The sequence below is a fragment of the Grus americana genome, chromosome 15 (genome assembly GCF_028858705.1).
Source record: "Grus americana isolate bGruAme1 chromosome 15, bGruAme1.mat, whole genome shotgun sequence".
NCBI lineage: Eukaryota > Metazoa > Chordata > Aves > Gruiformes > Gruidae > Grus > Grus americana.
This window is the reverse complement of record NC_072866.1, coordinates 8355053-8373437: the sequence shown is the minus strand read 5'-3', so window position 1 is coordinate 8373437 and position 18385 is coordinate 8355053. Positions and strand designations below refer to the sequence as shown.

General features: G+C 52.1%; 1 protein-coding gene across 2 annotated transcripts in view; it reads left to right on the top strand.

Moving 5' to 3' along the window:
* Positions 1 to 1584: 1584 nt before the first annotated feature.
* Positions 1585 to 18385, top strand: part of PRKCB (protein kinase C beta) — a 133306-nt gene continuing 116505 nt past the window's right edge. For both annotated transcript variants that reach the window (XM_054842773.1, XM_054842771.1), the window contains exons 1-2: positions 1585 to 1909; positions 2231 to 2262. In XM_054842773.1, the coding sequence (XP_054698748.1) occupies positions 1740 to 1909; positions 2231 to 2262 (202 nt within the window). In that variant the 5' untranslated portion in view covers positions 1585 to 1739. The remainder of the gene's footprint in view (positions 1910 to 2230; positions 2263 to 18385) is intronic.

Sequence of the window (18385 nt, the reverse complement as noted above, 5' to 3'; positions counted from 1 at the left end):
TTTCCTCATGACACAAGCGCAGCACGAGGAGGGATGCCTGCAATTTATTTCTCCTTCTTAGCATTAAAATCACATGGTGCTGGGTGTTAGTAACAAGCCTATCTGTTTATGGAAAGACGACATCAGGAGGACAGGTCAACTATATTTTATTATTGTAATGAACCTTATAAAGCAACCGCATAATAACAGCTCTGGGCCTATTTCTGGTAAGCCTCCTGGGTGTTTAATTCCATAGAGCTGAAGGGGCATTCTTCAGAGAAAGGGCTTGTAGGATGGAGGGCTGGATCGCAGCAGAGCAGGAACGGTCTCGGTCTACAAAAGGAAAATGATCACATGGCTGCAGACCAGAATTAAATCCCACAAATGAGAATTTAGAAAGACTTGTTGTTCACAGAAATATTTTCATGATTACATTTCAATTAAAATTGTCTCCTGTTTTGGTTTGAATTTTCATTGCCTCCGCTCCCAAACCAGGCATGATAGAGCACCAGGCCGGCACAGGGAGACCTGGACATCAGAGTGGGACACCGAGGAGGAAGCTGACAGATCTGATTTTCAGTGTCCATGAATAACGGCAGGTAGCAAGAAAGATGAATGGCAAATGTGGTTTGAAAACTCCTCCGTGATAGTCAGCTGAGGTGTTTTCAGCGAGTTGGGTAAAAGAAGATCTGAAGGTATTTGAACTGCAAGTTTAAAAAAACATTCTGAGAGGACCTCTGAGCTGGTTGGCTTTGCATCCCTTGTGCCCGTGTGTGAGCCCTGTCCTGCCTCTGGAGGGTGGCCTTGCCTGGGTCACTTGTGGCCACGCTCCTGCTCCCCCGAGACGTAGTCACCCCCAGTGCCCGGCCAAGCACGGGGCCATGCCCTTCCCCTAAACTTACTGATCCTGCTGCTGACTTGTATTGTGCAGAAAATCGGGGCAGAGCAAAATAATTCTGGCCTTGACATTGGAAAGCCTCGGACTCCTGATGGAGTTTGGGAAAAACCATCATTCTCACCGCCGGTCCTGCAGCGGGCATTTTCCGTTCAGCGCAGATGTCCCCCACGGCTGACTTGGAGACAGGATTTCCCTGGATTTTTGTTTTTTGTTTTTTACTGTTATTATTACCATCATTATTATTATCATTATTCTTACTTATCCACCTCCTGCTGAGTCCTGCTCACCCCCCCACCCTGCCTGCTTGGGCAGCAGTGGCAACGGGCGAGGACGATGCCCTGCCGTGGTGCGCTGCCAGTCACCCCTCGCCCCCCCGGTCTCGCGTGTGCCGCCGGCCGGGGTCCCCCCGCGGGGCCGGGGCAGCATCGGCGCGGGGATGCAGGTGCTGTATGCAAATGAGATGCGTGGGCGGAGCCTCTCCCGGCACCGCCCACTGCGCCCCACGGCGTCCCGGCGGGGCGAGGGGGGCTCCCCGCCCCCACCTCGCGGCGTTATGCAAATCAGCATGCAAAGCAGGAGGGCGGGGCTATGGCCGAGCGGCGCCAGCCGAGGGCGGGGCTTGTCATGCAGAGAAGAGACGGGCGGGGCGGGGCTCGCTATGCAGATGAGGGGCGGAGCGGAAGCTTTATGTAGATGAGGGGGCGGGGCGGTGCCGGGTGTGTGTCGGCGCCTGCCGCCAGCTGCAGCCAGAGGTGCCGAGCGCAGCCGAGCCCCGGCCCCAGCTGCAGCGGACGGACCGCGCCGGACCGGACCGGACCGGACCGAGCCGAGCCGAGCCGGCGGCCGGCAGCCCGCGCAGAGCATGGCCGAGCCGCCGGCGGCGCCGGGCCCCGAGGGCGAGGAGGGCCCGGTGCGCTTCGCCCGCAAGGGCGCCCTGCGACAGAAGAACGTGCACGAGGTGAAGAACCACAAGTTCACGGCGCGGTTCTTCAAGCAGCCCACCTTCTGCAGCCACTGCACCGACTTCATCTGGTAAGCGACCTCCCGGGCCCCCGCCGAGCCGGCACCGCCACCCCCGGGACGCCCGCTCCCGACCCGGCGGGACCCCCCTCACCCGCTCCGGGACCTCCGACCCGGCGGGGACCCCTACTCGCCCAGCCGCGCAGCGCCCAGCCCGGCGGGGCTCCCCCTCAGCTTCGTCCGGGCACCCCGTCCTGGCCCGGCTCCCCTCAGCCTCCCCTCCGCCTCCCCCGGTGCCCCCTCTCCCCGGGCCCCCGCCCCTTCCCGCCGGCGGTGCTGGGCACGGTCGTTGCGCCGCGGTGCCGGTGTCTCACGCCGCCTCTCTCTCCGCAGGGGCTTCGGCAAGCAGGGCTTCCAGTGTCAAGGTGAGTGTCGCGCTGTCGGGGGGGCTTAGGGCGGAGGCAGGCACCGCCACCCACCCCCGGGACCGGCCCCGGCCGCGGAGCCGCCCGCGGAGCATCGCTGCTGGGGCCGGCGGGCAGCATCCCCGCGGGAACCGCCGTGCTCAGGCCGGGGAAGCAGCTTAGTCATTTTTTTAATCAACCGAGCAACTGGTCGGTGCTTTTAAGCCAGTTGGGTTTTATTACCAGAGATAAGCACCCAAGACTTCAGATAAATCCCCCCGAAAAAGGCAGAGGGAAGTTTATTGTTTTTAATGTACTTAACATGAAAACATGTGTTTTAATGGCAAACAGGCTGCGCGCTGGCTTGGTGGCGGCAGTCTGATGCTGTAACTATGCAGTCTGGAAGAACTTGAATGGCTTAGTTGTGTTGCTGGGGAAAAATGAGGCTTTATAACAAAATATGTTGCAGTAGCTTCTGGATTACTACAGCCAGAATTCTTTGTTCTCATAATGCTGGGATTCTGGAGGGGCTCTTCAGGGGATTTATGATGTCCTCTCAGGAAATTAGGATGAATTAACCAGGCTGTATCTGGTTGCTTGGTGCTCTTTTAGCTAGCCTAACTGCAGGTTGCACATGCTCACAGATAGCCTGGCTAATCCTGGCCACGATGGTGTGGGTCACACCTGCGTGAGGTTAAGGTCTGGGCTTGGGATTCACATTAGGCTGGTGCTTGCAGTTGTTGGCAGTAAAATTTTGCTCATGAATATTTGGGCAGAGTTTCATTTTGGCTGGCGGCTGAATCCCAAGCTGAGGTATTTTGCATAAGAATAAAGCCACTGTATAACTCTAATATCTCAAGAACAGCTCATCTTGGCAGCCCTCACTGTATCTGAAGCAGAAAGCAGTTTCCCCTGGGTTACGGTGTGGCAAGAATCAAATCTTGACGTGTGAGGTGCCACGGTGGGTCCAAGTCTGGAACGGCAGCTCTGCCTGCACGGCGGCTGCAGGCAGGAGGGCTTTGTCTTGGGTGCTCTCAGGAGCATCTCTGCAGACACTCGTACAAATGGTGTAAGTCTAGCCCAGTCTAAAGGGTGCTGCTACTCATCCTTAACACCTGCCTTAGGAGTATAACCTTAAAATAGCAAAGGCACCTCCCTGCCGCCTCCCAGACCCCCACCTAAAGGTCTGGGCTGATGTTGGCAAGCAGAAGAAAGCAGATGTAGAGACTAAAACATGTCCTAGTGGTGTTACTCAAGGTCACAGCTTCCCCTGGTACCTGAGGTTTCATACGTGGGCAGTTAAGTCACGTTAGCCAGAGGAGTTTTGTGCAGTTTGTATCTCTTGTTGTGGGTCTTCCCAGGTTTACTGAGCCGTTAATTCTCTGACTTCCCTTATGGTGCAGGCAGCGTCACGCCAGGCGTATTCTTGCAAACACAGCGCCCCTGAAATTTGAAGTGTGCTAGAAAAGCTAGTGGGGATCATGTGCTGGTGGGGCAGGGTGTTTCCTGTATCCTTTGTAGTGCTTTGCTCAGTTCTACCTCTGTCATTTGGTATTGGATAATTTGAGCCTTTGCAAGTGTCTCTTCCAGCCGTTAGGAACTATTGTCCAAACCTGTAATTGTGCTCTTGCTTCAAGGTTTATCCTTACATGTTTTTAACCAGTATTAAATCAGTCTTCAGTGCGGGGTCAGTAAATTGGACCCATGAAGGTGGTCTCAGACTTGCTAACGCACAGCAACCGGCCTCCGAATGGGGAGACCTTCCCCCCTGTAGTAGATGTTAAACAGCGCAATCCTGTCCTGTGGGTCTCGGAGCAGGAGCCCCTACGAGGCTGCAGTAACACCAGTGGGGTTCCCAGTATCCCACTGGGCTCAGTGACATCTTCAAAGGTGTGTGACTGGTCTATAACATACTTTTTGGCCTTAAGAAACCACTTTCCAGGTTATTCTGGTATTACAGACATGAAAACTGCATGACTGTATTGAAATAGGGAATTTTGCAGACTGTGGTATGTGGAACAGGCCAATCTTTACCCCAAATACCTTCCCAAAATCAACGATCTTCTGTGTATTTTTCGCGTACGTTCCCTCCTGCGAGGTTCTGAGGTCCTTGGGTGAAAGCACTCCCATTAGCGAGGCAGACTGTTGGTGTGATCCTCATTACAGCGAAAGCATGGCGCAGTTAGTGCCCCACGATGGAAGGCACGCCGTGTCTCCATGCAGAATGCTTCCAGGTTGGAAAGTCAAGCACAAGCTAGAAGTCACTACCGCCTGCCATCTGCTTTGAAATCACAGCTACCCTGGGAGGCTCCGGGAGGGAGAGCGGTTCTTCTGCGGCAGGAGGAGGAACTCAGAGTGCCAGGGCTGGCACCGCACGCTGCTCTGCCCCTAGAGCAGGTCCAGCTATCACACCGGAGCCGTTGTAGTGCCGGGTCGTGGTGGGTCCCACTCTTGTTGGCGAGAAGCACTAGGCTTTGGGTTTGTACCCCACACGTTGTGCTGCAGCTGCTGTTGAACTTGGTAAATAAGTCGTATACATGGAAGCAAAAAAACCAACTCTGGGCTAGCTTTTGTTTAGGGGTTCTTCAGCTCTACAGGGCTCGTGGTAAGCTTTGGTTGTGGTGTTTAGTTTTCCCTTTATTGAGTGCAGCTTTAATTCAACTTTAACAACTTCCCCAACTATTTTATCCTGTTGTTCAGTGGGGATGGATAGAAATGTAGCTAAGGCACATGCCTGTCTCATTTCCGAGCTGTTTCCTACTGCCGTGCTTGCTTTAAGTAGGTTTTCACCTGTGCCCTGATTTCTTTCTAGGGCATTTGCAATAATTAGATTGTTAATTAGCTCATTACTTGTGACTTTTGGCAGGAAGTTAGCAGAAACTGACTCTTTGTAGCTCAAAATACTAATGGATACCACAAATGCCACTTAATTGCTTGCTAATCTGCTTCTTATCCTGCCGTACGATCTCCTTCTTCTCCTCGTATGCATCTTCAGACTTCCTGGGCTAATGTCTTTTTTCAGAGCCAGAAAGCGTTTCTGTGCTGGGCAGCAGGAGGTCTGCGCACAGGCAGCCCTGAGGAGCAGGGTTGGTTCTTGCAGGTTAAAAAAAATATCAATATATTGTGGGTGTTGGAAGTGCTGTGGATGTGCCTGGAGCTGCCAGAAAGACACACTCTTCCTGGCAAAGCTCGACGTGCACCAGCAGCACCACGTACGTGTACTGTGTACACGTCAGCCCATGGTACAGAGGGGGCTTTCTGCCTCTGTGTAATTATCTGTTGTAGCTGGAAGCTCTCGTGAGAACTCATAAATAACAAAGAGAAAGGGGTTTACGTGTTCTTCTCTTCCCGGGTTTCAAGATCCATCTCTCCAAAGCCACTACCGGGGAATATGTGAGGAGGGAGAGAGCAGCATCTCGTTATCTGCAGGCTCTTGGTGAAGGAACGATGTGTGGCTAAGTTACAGCCAATGGCTTTGCTGTCTCAGTTCTCCTAACTTAAGAAATGTTTTGAGGATGGTAAAGGGAACTGGTTTGAAAGCTGTCAAGAGTGAAATGCTTGATCTCGTTCTCAGAATATGCCACTTTTGGGAACTGACAGTTTTGTCTTTGTCTTTTCTGCTTGTGTTTTGTCCTTGTGGTCCATGGGGTATATTTCTCGGTCCTTCTGCAGATCAGGGCACCAGATGTGTTGGAGGTTTTGTGAGGGGGGCACCTCACTCATAGCTGGGTTTGTTTAACCTGGAGTGGCCATTGCAGCAGCTGGGCTGTGCTTCCACCTTGGGAATTTGGGAAGAGGTGTTCACGTAGAGGTGAAGAGCCATGTAACGTGATTCTCACTTAAGAGCAAAAAATAACCTGCATCTGTTACCGCTTTCACATGTACGGAGTAGAAAAGATCTTGGAAAGAAGAATCTTCATTCCTTAAGAGGAGAAGGAGGAAAAAAAAAAAGCATCGTTTAGTAACGTATGCTTAGATCTCATGCAGTAACTTTTCTGGAGAAAACGATTGCTTCTTACCCCTGATTATGACTCAGTAAGCAAAGATACTCTGCAGATTTAATCTCTTTCCAAGCTTTGTACCAAATATAATTCCCTCTTCTAGGTTTTCTTCTCTCCGTCCTCTAAATCCAGTAGTCTCATTTTGTTTTTTGTGTTTTCGCAATTCAACCTTTGATACCAAAGCTAAGCAGCTGGAAAATGTCGGACAGACCTTACCTTTCAAGCAAGTATTTCTCTCTTGCTATCTGCCTTCAAAACCCACCCTTCCTTCCCCCACCTCTTCGCTGCCCTCCAGACGGAAGCGAAACCCATAACAGCTCTGGTCTTAACTGCAGCTCGTGCTGCTGCTACGGGTTTTTGTTTGTCACCACTAACTTCACGCAGGCATTCAGTTGTGTGCTTTTATTGACTGTATTAAGCAAGTGAGAAACAAAAGCAAAACAAACTCCAATCATTCAGAGTTGCCTCAAACCCAGTAATTTCGTGTCAACATATTATGCACACTGGAGGAATGTTAGTGTTCAAATAGACTAATTAAAAATGTTACTGCAATTACTTTTGCAACACAAATGATGCTAATTATATAATGCTGCAGAAATTGGAAACATAATTTTGGAGGGTTTTTTGTGTGCCTTGCAGCAGTAATACAATTCTCAATTCTTGCAGTGGGAGCCCGGTTCTCCGGCCGCTGGGGCAGCATGTTGGAGCAGGTAGAAATAGAAAGGGGAAGTCGGTCTGGTCCCCCGTGCTGCACCAGATGGTCTGTGGTTCTGCAGAACTGTGAATAAAAACAGAGTTGACAGGGAAAATGGGAAGATGTGCCCCTTCGCGTTTCGGTCGAAGGATCAGGTCTCCTTCAAAGACTAGTTCGAACGCCTGCAGGCTGAGCTGGTTTCCCTAATCCTGCCCTTTCCTGCGCTAGATACCTGCAGCTCAGAAGAGCAGCTGGGGAAGGAGATCTGTTTTGGAAGGAAATCTGGGCTTTCAGAAGCCTCTTGCAGGGCAGAGTCCGTGGCTGTCGGGTTCAGCAGGGATCACTTGATCTGCGCAGCCCCGTTAGTGTCTCCTTGCAGTGCAGAGGGCTTGTTTGAGTTTCTCAGTGGAAGTGGTTTCTCTTTTCCCTCCCCCTTTGCAGTTAGCATGGTAGATTTTTCTTTCTTATCTCCGGAGATAGCTGTCATCCTAAAATGATCTTAGACTTTTGATAACGAGGTGGTCTGTTTCCTTCCCAGGGTATCTGTCACTGAGCAGTGTCAGCAATAGGAAGCTGGGCAGAGGGTCTCGGAGCTGGCCCCGGGGTGGGTTCGGGTGCTTTGGGGGGGGCAGGAGGGTTTGCATCACATCTAGTTGGTGTCTGCCAGCTGAGACTCCCCTGCAGAGTCTCAACCACCCTGGTATACGAGCCTCTGCTATGATTATTCTCCGGGTATTGAGTCTTCCAGAGGAATTTAATGCCTGGGCTGTCTCTAACGAGACTTCTCAGCAAACAGTACAGGCATTTCTGTGATCCTACAAATTCCTACGGCACACGGGCTCCTGGAAGGGTGTGCAGGGCATCCTTGCACTAGCAGTAAGTTGTGGGCGGACACTCACCTGTCTCAGAGCCAGCAGAAGGTGTTGGGGCTGCAAAACAGAGCAAGACCTTGAGGGTTTGATATCTGGTGTAGAAGACGAGGTGGGGTTGAATCTCCTTTCGTAACTTGGTGTGAATTCTGTTAACTGATGGGGTTTTATCTAGAAACTCAAGCTAGAGGAGTTGCACAAGCCCTTCTGGTGAGCTGCTGCTCTCCCAACCAGCAAATGTGGCTCCTCGTTCTTCTGACTGCATTGGAAAAGGCAAAAAATCTAAAAATGTTTGAGACACTTGTCAATGGCATCTGGTCCCCCTTTGGATTTATCAGCAAATAAGTCGCATGATCACAGTGACTAAGAAATTAACTTCTAGCTGTGCCTGTAATTTAGTTCAGGGCAGAACTGCTTGGAACATGTCATTATAAAGTGTACAATCAGAAGGGGAATGTTAAAGTGCCGTCCCCTGGTCTGAATCGAATGTGTGTGGTAACAAGAAGGGATGCTTATAATGGTGGGTGGGATGGGATTTTGCCCAAGAGAAATGTTTGAGTGGATTTTTTTCCTGCGGAAGCCAGCTGTGCAGGGGATTAGTGCTGTACATTTACACAAACAGGGCTGTGGACCTGCCAGAGTCCGACCGTGGGTTGGTCACCTTTTTATGCATGTGGTAAGACTCTAGCATGAAGGACAGCACGGAGCAGCGGTGGAGGGCGTTTGCAGCGCTGTGCGATTAATTCCTCTAGCGTGGCTTCATGAATCATTATTCTGAAAGTCCGTAAATTAGAGGCATTTAGAAAAGGTGAACAACAAGCTCCCTGTAGCAGAGAGGTAACTGTAGGTCTTCTGGGCAGCGTGTTCCTCGCGATCTTCAAGGGCTGCAACCCAAGACAGATTGCTGAGAACAAGCCCCGTGAAAAAGGCAATAGAAACAAGACCAAAAAAGCAGGAGTCCTTGTACAATGATCCTGGATGCAGCCTTGGGTTTCCATTGCCGTGTTCTCATGTTGCCTTGCGTGTTCCTGGCACAAATACCCTTCGCTCTGCTGATGACTGACGCACGCGCTGTCTCTGGTAGCTGGGCAAGGGGAAGAGGGAGGAGAGAGCACAAAGTGCTCCACAAACCCTCCAGGCTTTTTAAATGATGCTGTAGCAAACTAAGCGCAGCAGAAGACTTGTTCATCCCGCGGGTTGGCATTGCCCTGTACCTCAAGTTTTAGCAGAAACTCCTACTGGAGCCAGAGCCACTGTGTTCCTTGGAGCGAGACCCCTGCAAGGACTCCCCGGAGTGAGGCATTGCGCTGAAATCTCGTACCTAATCAGAGACACGGGGCTAGGGTGTCTAGAAAGGAGGGCTGTCCCTTGGGTTTCACATTCCCCAGGGAAAGGACAGCTGTGGGCTGCTGCTCCCCCCCCCGCTCCAAGCCATGGAGGGTTTGTCTCCTCTGGAGGTGGGTATGTCAGCTCCAGGCTGCTTTCCCCATCCCATGATCCAGCCAGGGCTGGGTTGGGTTGGTGACCACTGTCCCTTGAGTCAGGTGATAGTACCTGCAGAGATGTAAAATGGATGCGGTAAATGCTGTGGTCCAAAGGATGAAGATGAAAATCTCTCCAGAGCTTTTCAGCCCATCAGGGTGAGCATTAGGAGGTGCTTCCCGAGCACAGGGGCTATTGCCCCAGCAGAGAAGGGGCTCTCACTGGGAGAGACTTGACCCCTGGCTGGCCCTGTCCTGCCAGCCTGAAGCAGCCATCAGTTTTTTTACAAAAGTCACAGGCGGGGTGGGGGAGATGAGAATAAAGCTCCAGTTGTGCGGTGCTTGGTAGCAGCCAAATGCTTTGTATTAAGCAGAAGCAATTCCCAGAAGTGGCTGTGCTGACTGTAACTCTTCCCGGGAAGGCAGTGTTCCCAGCCGTGAGCTGCTCCTCATGAGTCGCATCCAGCGCTGTGCAGGGGCAGAAGCAGCCGGGCGCTTGGCTCGCTTTACCAGGGTGATGAGGATTCCCGCAGGCACCACGCAGAGCAGTAGCCATGGGGTCTCTCCCAGGGGATTGCTCTGTCCCCTCGGTGTGTCTCGTCCCAAGGAGCTGAGGGCTGCAGGGCAGCAAACAGCTTCGACTGCGGTGAGCTACCACCACAGCTTCCAGGGGTGGCTGTGGAGCTGAACGGGGAGCTGAGCTGGGGGAGCTGCCCGCGCTGCGGACCCCGAGTGCTCGCTGCCCTGCACGTCGTCCTGCACGTGGCCAAGGCTCGACTTAAACAAGGGATGGCTCCAGCCAAGCAGCTTCTCTGGCTTTTCTGTGTCAGTCCTGGTCGGCCCCAGTGCTGCGTGCAGAGAGGTGGTTGGAAGCCGTTGCCTCCTTAAACAGCTGCTGCCCTGTGAGAAATACTTCTGTAGGTTTTTCTGCTGGTGAGGAGAAAGGGAACGAGCAAAAACCTTCCCTTCCTCAGGGAGCATCAGGAACTGGGGATGTCTGGCACGGTGCAGCGCTGGGGTGGGTGCGTGGCCCTGGTGTGCCGCAGCTGCAGGGGCTGATGCGGGCTGAGCCTCGAGGAGAGGGGCATCCCCATGGCTCATAGCTGTTCTGTGTTAGTAATGCCATGTTCTCTGTTCTGATTGCCCTCATATAGGCTGCGAGTGATTATCCATCCTGTCTTAGACCAGCCTCCATTGGAAAAATAAAATAAATCAAAATGTTCTCCTTGTGAGTAGGCCACCTGAATTCCGTATAATTAAAACAAAAACTTGCAAGGAGCAGTCCTTCCCCCCCCCCCCCCTCCCTTTTCAGGATTGTTTAATTGTTCACTGATATGGGAGGAAGCAAGACGAGGCCTTACAGGGTCGCACTTTATACAGTAAGTCAGCCCTCACCATCGCTTCCGACAGCTGATCCTGGTTCTCTGTAAAAGGAAAGGAATGCATTTCATGGAATATGACAGCTCTGCTCCTGCAGCATCACAGTGCAGATGAAGCTGCACGCTGCCACTGTTGTTCAGCTCAGCATCTGCTGGCAGCGATGGGCATTGTCTGCTGGCCGCATGCTGGTCTGCAGCGCGTAAATCGCTTCAGGACGGTTCCCCTGCAGCCGTGTCATCTGCGCTGTAACGCTCGTTGCAAACTGGAATCAGACTCCTCATCCTCCTGCGAAGAGGTTACTGGAAGCCAGTTACTTTCTCTTCTTGTTTACAAAGCGCCTCTCGTTCTGGAAGCTGTCCAAGGCTGGGCAGACCCGGGCTGTGGCAGTCGTTGCTCTGCTGCTAGGTGCTGATAAATGCTGTTTAGATGAAGACGTGATTCTTTCCCTCGCTGATTCTCCGGCACGCCTGAGTTGCCTGCCCAGTGTATCTGCTGGCACGTGTCAGCTGAGAGGGGGATGCTCGCAGGCCGATGGGGATGGCGTGCACGGCCGGGAACCAGGCGCGTTGGCTGACCAACTCTTTGTGGCTCATAGTTGACCTGAGGCATAATTGCGGCTCCGCTCAAGCTGTTTGCTTTTGAGGGATTTGGGCTGACTTCCTCAGCTGTTTATAGCTGTCCTGCTCTTCCCATCATGTGGAAAAAAACCAACCCAACCCAGTTCTAGCATGATACTTGAATCAGCGAGTGTTTGGGGTGAACACTTGTAACCTCATTAGCCTCTTGCTTTCAGAATTTAACTTCTGTAGCACAGGAGCATGAGTCTTCCTGCCCCAGCTGAAGTGTATTGATTGTTGAATATCTAATGCATTTGTCGGTTTAAATAATTTGCTTCCATATTTGGTCTTGCTTTTGTGCCAGATTTATGTGTCTTGTTTAAATATGACAAGCAGAATATACTCACTATTAATCCTAGCTGGACAGTCAATGCCTGCCAAAAGACCCGGTGTTGATAGGCTCCAGTACACGCAAGTTACTGGGCTTGCTAACCTGAGACTTGTTACAGTACAACTCGCCTTAAATTGGCTTTTTTGCATCCAGTTAAATCTGTGTTTTTCCAGTCAGTCTACTGTGAGCTTTCCTCTTCGGGTGGGAGCACTCACTCCTCAGCAATCTTCTGAGCAAGGGAATCTTTCTGGCTCCAAGCAGGAGAAAAAAAACCAGGTGAAGTTTTTCTGGGGTGGTTGGGGAAATGGGGGGATGATTAGTGGCTCTGCAGGGAGGTCTTGGGAGCAGCTGGGCTTGAGCAGGGTGCGGAGTTGCCGGAGCAGGCAGGTTCAGCGGGGATGTGTACGGGGGGCAGGGTGAGTTAGGGGAGTACGTGTGCTCTCAAGGGCGAAGGCGACAGCTGGCTGCTCAGGGTGGCTCTGCCTCTGCTGTCGGTTGGGAGTCATGTTTAAAAACTTCAGTCTCCTGAAGTTCTGGTCTGGTCTTCCTACGTTTGATATTTAGTCAGCAGCAGAGAAGCTACAAAAGACACTGATGCCTAAATCTCAGCCTTCAGCTGCTCCTCTTCTTCCTCATGCTGTGACGCTGGTGTGTTTTAGCTGATCGTGTTGGTAGATTCCTCCCCATCTTCTGTTGCCATGTGAAATGATGCAACAGTAATAGCTTCACCTTTGGAGAGAACAGCTAAATACCTTTATTCTGACGGTCTGAACAGCAAGCACATTTAATAGTTGACACTCTTAGCACATGAACAAATGCATTTTCATGATTTCCAATTATAGCAGAAGAATGAGAAAGTGAGGTTGTGAAGAGGAGTGAAAGTCATCTTGGCTCTCCTGAATGGCTTCATGCAACTTTGCTCGGTGACATAGCTATGAAGTCAGGAGTCAGTATGAAGATTGTTTTGTAATATCAGTAAGAAGCTGGAGTGAGGGGGAAGTGGCCCACGAATTTAATTTGCATCACTGAGTGGATTAGTTCCTGACGCAGTGCAAAGTCATTATTTACCATGTCTCCAGATCTGCTTTTATCAGTGCGATGGTTTGGAGAGAGGCTGATTCAGAGATCATTACATCTTGGTGTTTTACTTGGCGGGGACCGTTAACACTTGCCTTGTAAGCAAAATGATGGTGCTTGTCAAGACTGTTAATATTGTGCCTACCCCAAGAGGCTGAGTAATTTGTTTTTAGGTTTTTTTCTTTCTCTGCATTCATTACGCTAAATACTTCTGCTTTAGGAAACATATTTGGAAATACTCCATAACTTGCCACTAACCTAGAGTAGCCAAGAGGAGAAAGGTTGCCTAAGCAATAAAAACAGTTTAACCCGTGTCCCTGGTCTCTGAGACAGATGCATCTTCCCCACCAAGCAGCAGAAGGTATAGCTGAGCCGTGCCAACGAGCCGGCGGGAGCGGCAGCGTGGTCCCTGTGGTGCTTGCTGCTTTCAGCCTGGGTCACGGTGCTGGAGCCGCTCTGTCCCCAGCAGTCGCTATCGCTCAGCATAAGTCAATGCACTGTCACCTTTCCCGTACTGACGGAAGATTTGTGCACAGCTTGAAATAATCCCCCAAACGGTTATTTATAGACTCTTCAGAGCTTGACACCGTCTTTGCTCTGGAGCAACCTTTGCCATGTTGTCATGATGGAGATCAGCTTTGTTACAGGCTTCGTTTTTCGTTGCCTTATGGGCTGCTTTGGGTAAACAGCATTTAAGGGAGAGATGAAAATTCTCCGTGTTCGCTTGGTTTCTGAAGAGTTTGATGGAATAACTCACTTTTTTGGGGGACCGATCAAAGTTCCCTCTCATGCAATAGCTGTAATTGCCAGTGGAGAGAGTTTCTGAGGATGGTAGAATGAGCAAGAGGGAGCATCCCTGTGTGCGAGGGGAGAGAAGGGCTGAGCAGGACATCTCTGCTGCCTGTCCGTGTCCCCCCTCCAGCCTGCCGCTGCTGCTTCCAGCTTGCTGCCCCAGGAATGGCTGTGAAACTGAACTGATTCACATTTGTGTGATCGTGCTCAGTCTCCAGTAGCTCAGTCCATTAACTTCCAAATTTGTCTTATTCGTTTGTCTTTGATGGAGAGGTGCCTCAGGGCCAAAGTCTTCTGGAAATGAGGCTTGTAGGTCTGTAACAGCAGCGAGTTTTTCTCCTGGGTAAAACAAAGTGACCTTCGTGGCAGCCGAGATGCTGATTTCAGAGTTTGCTCCTGGGGGTTTTCCCTGCCTCGGACATGCGTATCTACACACTCGTGGCCTGGCAGCTTGTCCTGTGGGATGTCTTCTTTGGAGGCTGGCAGGTCTCGGTCCCAAAAGCCTTCTACTGTCATTTCACCTCGATGCCATCTCCTCCCAGTCAGAGGGGGAGAGCCCGTGCCCTGTGCCACGGAGGCTTCCTGCTGGAAGCTGAACTTTGTGCCAAAACAGCAAAGTTCGTGCTTCACCATCAAGTCTCCTGGGGCTGCCACTTGTCCTCCAGGTGTCTCCAGGTACATGGAGCTGCTCCGTGCCGCCACGTGTGTGGTGGCATGAGGGATGCCGGTCAGCCCGAGGAGTGTGTCTGGAGGGCTGGCGCTGGGGGCTGCGGCCGTAAGGATGGCTGGGGAAGGAGAGCTGGAGAGCTAGCTCTGGTACAGGCAGAGGTGGCCTGCAGGCAGTGTGGGAGGGTGGGGGCCTGGCCACCTTCAGACCTGCCCCCGGGACCTGTGGTGAGGTCCGTATGCACCAGGGCAAGCTGTGCCGGCAGCGAGGTCTGCACTGGGGAGAGGCGTCCGCTCTGTCCGCAGCCTTTACCAGGCTTGTCGGAAAAGCTGCAGAAGGTGGGATGCTGGCTGGGGAGATGTCTTTGAACCTGTGCTCTTGCGCCACATGGCTAGGAGCAGCAGGGAGAGGAGATGGATGTCAGTCCGTGCTACTTCTGCCCTAGATGCCGTCGGTGGGTAGGACGTGGCAGATGTACAGCCATGGCGATGGTAAGAGCTGAGCTTCTGACCTAGAGTCTCCTAGGGCTTCTGAGGTGGAAAAAGTCTCACTTACTGGGTCATTTAGAGACTCTGAATCTGGGGTTTTGGCAGGAGGAAAGGCTTTAATTAGCTGCTGCTCAGTAGGGCTGCTATTAGATCTTCAGAGCAAGATGCTGCTGGACTGGAAAAAATGTAACAATAGCTCATTTGCTTAGGAAACCATGATGGTGATTTGCATTTTAGTTGAGTACTAAACCCTTGCAGAGAATTTTTCTAAAATAACTTCAAACTATACTTCAAATTTCTTCTTCTCTGAAACTGTATGAATATGTGTCTTGGTGCCAAACAGTTTGGAGTTTGAATTCCTTTGTTTGCTGCTCTCACTCTGCTGTAAGGGAAGCGAGTGCTCGCCTGGGCTGTGGACAAGTACTGTCATCAAATACTGCATGACAAATGGGTTGTTTCTCTCAACCTTGGAAGGGAATTAAATTCTCCGTTATTATATACCTAAAAGGATTTTTTTTCCCCCCCCGTAACAGCAGTCCCTCTGTTGACCTGAATACTCAGGAGACGCGTACAGGGGTAGGAAGCTTTGCAGCTTGTTTTCTGAATCTCAGCTCTGCTGCTACTTGAAAATAAGGCAGTTTGAAATACGTTCTGGAAACTTTTTATGTTTCTGCCTGCATTATCAGCTTGCACAAAACGATGCTGAGCATTGCCGGTACAAAAAGAGAACAAACCTTCGTGAGCTTGGACTGGCTGTTGCTCCAGACTCTGCATCTGTATTACCCAACAGATGAGGAAAGCGGTTGACTTTCACAGGTTGGGGGTTTGAAGGCAATGGCTCTGTATCCCCAGCGGCTTGCGTAGGGCACAAGTGGGCTCCAGTGATGTGCCGCTCACACTCAGGAGAGCAGCAGAAGCGGGCAGGAGGCTCGCAGGCTGGCCCCGGGACCCTCAGCTGTGCTATGGAGAACCTGGAGCTGGTTTTCCTCGTGAGCAGCTCCTCAGCTTGCTGGGGAGGCTTTGCGCACAGATCTCTCTGGTCTGCGTCACCGGAGGATTGTTTTTCTTTGATCTAAGGCTTCAGGGCAAGTGGTTGCCGTTCCTTTCCCAAATGCAAGTTAGAAATCTCCAGCTGGTTTGGCCTCAGCGTGCCACGCTTCAGAACACAAAGTTCCTTCTGTCTTCACCTGGCTGCGGTTTGGCCAAATAGCAAATTACTAGACAAGAAGCTTACCTTTTAGGTCGGTTTTAGCCATTTCCCCAAGCTGATATGAGAGTCGCTTGCTTGCATGGGTAGGAAAAATGGGATAATAGCGCTGTGACATAACGTGCTGCCTGTGCCTCCTGCCGTCGGGTGGGGGGCAGGTCTTGCAGGAGGTGGGACGGAGGGGGAAGCCCTCTCTGCCTCCCAGAGGACCTGCCTGGATGGGGACGGAAACCAGGGAACCAAGGCACGGCATCCCTGGCTGGCAGCAAATCCCAGTGCTGCCGATGGTCCACGGCATGTTGGAGTTCCCTTCCAAAACTGCCTCCCCCGCCCTGGGTTTTGTAAATCTGGAAGAAACTTAATTTCTCTGGTGTTACTATTAACTGAGTCCAAGAGGATGAAAATAAATGACTGTTGGGAAGGGCAGACTGACTCACTTTCTCATTCTCCTGTAAATTTCCATTTAAGTTTTGGTTTAAGCTCAGGTACGAGGGAAGTGAAAGCTAGTAATTTGTGACAAAATCTTCTATTTTAGATCACAGTAGAAGAACTCCCTTTCTAATTGCAGAAATTATAAGGCTGAGATTCTTGTAAAGGAATACCGAATCCAGCAGTTACCTGCGAATTGCCTTTCAGATGCTCTGCTTCAGAGCCACCAAAATGAACTTTACACCGTACAGCTTGTGCTTTGGTGGCTTGGTGCTGCTTGTGCTGTGACTCTGCTGCTTACCTGACCCGGGGGCTGCAGGGGTAACCCGCACAAGCGAGGTGCTCTCTGCTCTCCCACAGCCTGAACAACCACCCTCTCTTACTTGCTTTTGCCCTCGCTGTCGCTGGCTTCGTTTGACGGTCTCTAGCTGTCTCCCTGGAAGAGGCAGAACAGCCGGTCCTCACCCCTGCAATGACAGCTAGGGTTTTGTAGGCTTTACGCCGTCCTACATCATCTGTCCCACCTCCAGGTTGTGGGGTTGCAGCCCACTCCATCGTTCCCCATATTTAAGCAACTTTTCCTGGTCCGTGGGTGGAGAGGCTGCCCTGCCGTCCCCCCGGCCCTGGCACAGCCCCAGGACCGGGCTGTCTGGCAGCAGCAGGGGCCCCTTCCTAGCTGTGGGGCACAGCAACTTATCTTATTCCTGAATCGGGTGTCTTGGTGGCCGGGTGCTTCAGACTGCAGCTCTGCTGCAAGTTCCTCCCTTATCGCTGCCTGCTTGGCTGTAATTTTTCTTCCACCATGTCAAAGTGAAACAAGAATACTTCTTTAAAAAGCAAGAGGAAAATCATGTGAGTAAGCAGTGGTATGTCAGCACTTAGAGTGGGTTCAAAATAACGTGGCTGATCTGGTCACTTCCGAAGGGGGAAGCGAAGGGCTGCCAGGCATCGGGCCGTGCTGCCCTCCTCGCCCCCGCGCCGCCGGCATGCTCAGGAAAATGCGGTGGGCCCGGTTGGATGGTGGTACTGACTGCAACTGGTTGGTGTGGAAAGCGGTGCTGGGGCAGGGGGACAGAGGCTGCTGTCCCCGAGGAGCCCACAGACACGCTGAGTGGCGTGGGTGACAGCAGGAGCAGAGCCCCGTCCCCCTGCCATGGCAGTGGGACCAGTTTGCATCGCTTGCCGCTCCGCGCTGCTGAAGCAGGGCAAGGCAGCGCTGTCGGGTGTCTCCTGGGTTTGGTGGTGCTGCTGACGAGAGCTCCTCAGCCTCCTCAGGGGTGTTTGGCTGCCTGGATGGCCGTCGCTCTCTTTGGAGCAGGATCCCTTCTCAGCATCAAGTGGGGAGCGATGCCCGTCCCTTGCAGGCCAACGTGCTCAGTGTGGGATGGCTGCCGCAAGGCTGGACGGGGGGGACTCTAGCCGAGGTCTCAGCTGCTGCGGTGTCCCCACACGCTGCACCTCTGCACCACGCAGGTGGCAAAGCTGCTCTGGGCTGCAGGGACACGACGGGCTCAGAGCTCTGTCTGCTCGTGGTGCTTCTCCCCCTGCACGTGCATGGCTGCAGGGGGGGACGCGGGGGGATGTTTCCCCTGTACAGCGAGCACATGTGCAGTGCCAGTGCCCTTTCCCTTCCCCTGCTTGCACTGGGGATGGGTGATGTGTGTGACTGCAAACTGCATTACACGTAGGAGCAAGAAGCACTGTCTCCCTCCGAAAGGACACCGTGGTCCCATGCTGTGCTGAAGGAGGGCTCCCCGGGACGGTCCCCTCGGTCCTCCTCGGCAACACAAGGGGAAGCGGATTTTCCTGCTCTCTAAAAAACCTCATTCCTTGAATTTATTTTTGTGATGTGCATTCTTGGGTAGTGTTTTTCTTTTCATCTCTTTTTCTGTAGGCACTTGCATTTAACAAATGGGGCGAGCAGGATCCGGAGCTTTCGCAGCATCGTGCTGGTGGAGCCGGCTGGGAAATGCTCCATTGTTCAACGGACCTGGGGGGTGGGAACAGCCATCCACTCCAAGTCAGTCTGCGCCCTAAATTAGAGCTGCAAGATGCTGCAATGGGTCCATATGGAGACTCCTAAAATAATAGCTGTCAGCTCACTGCTGACT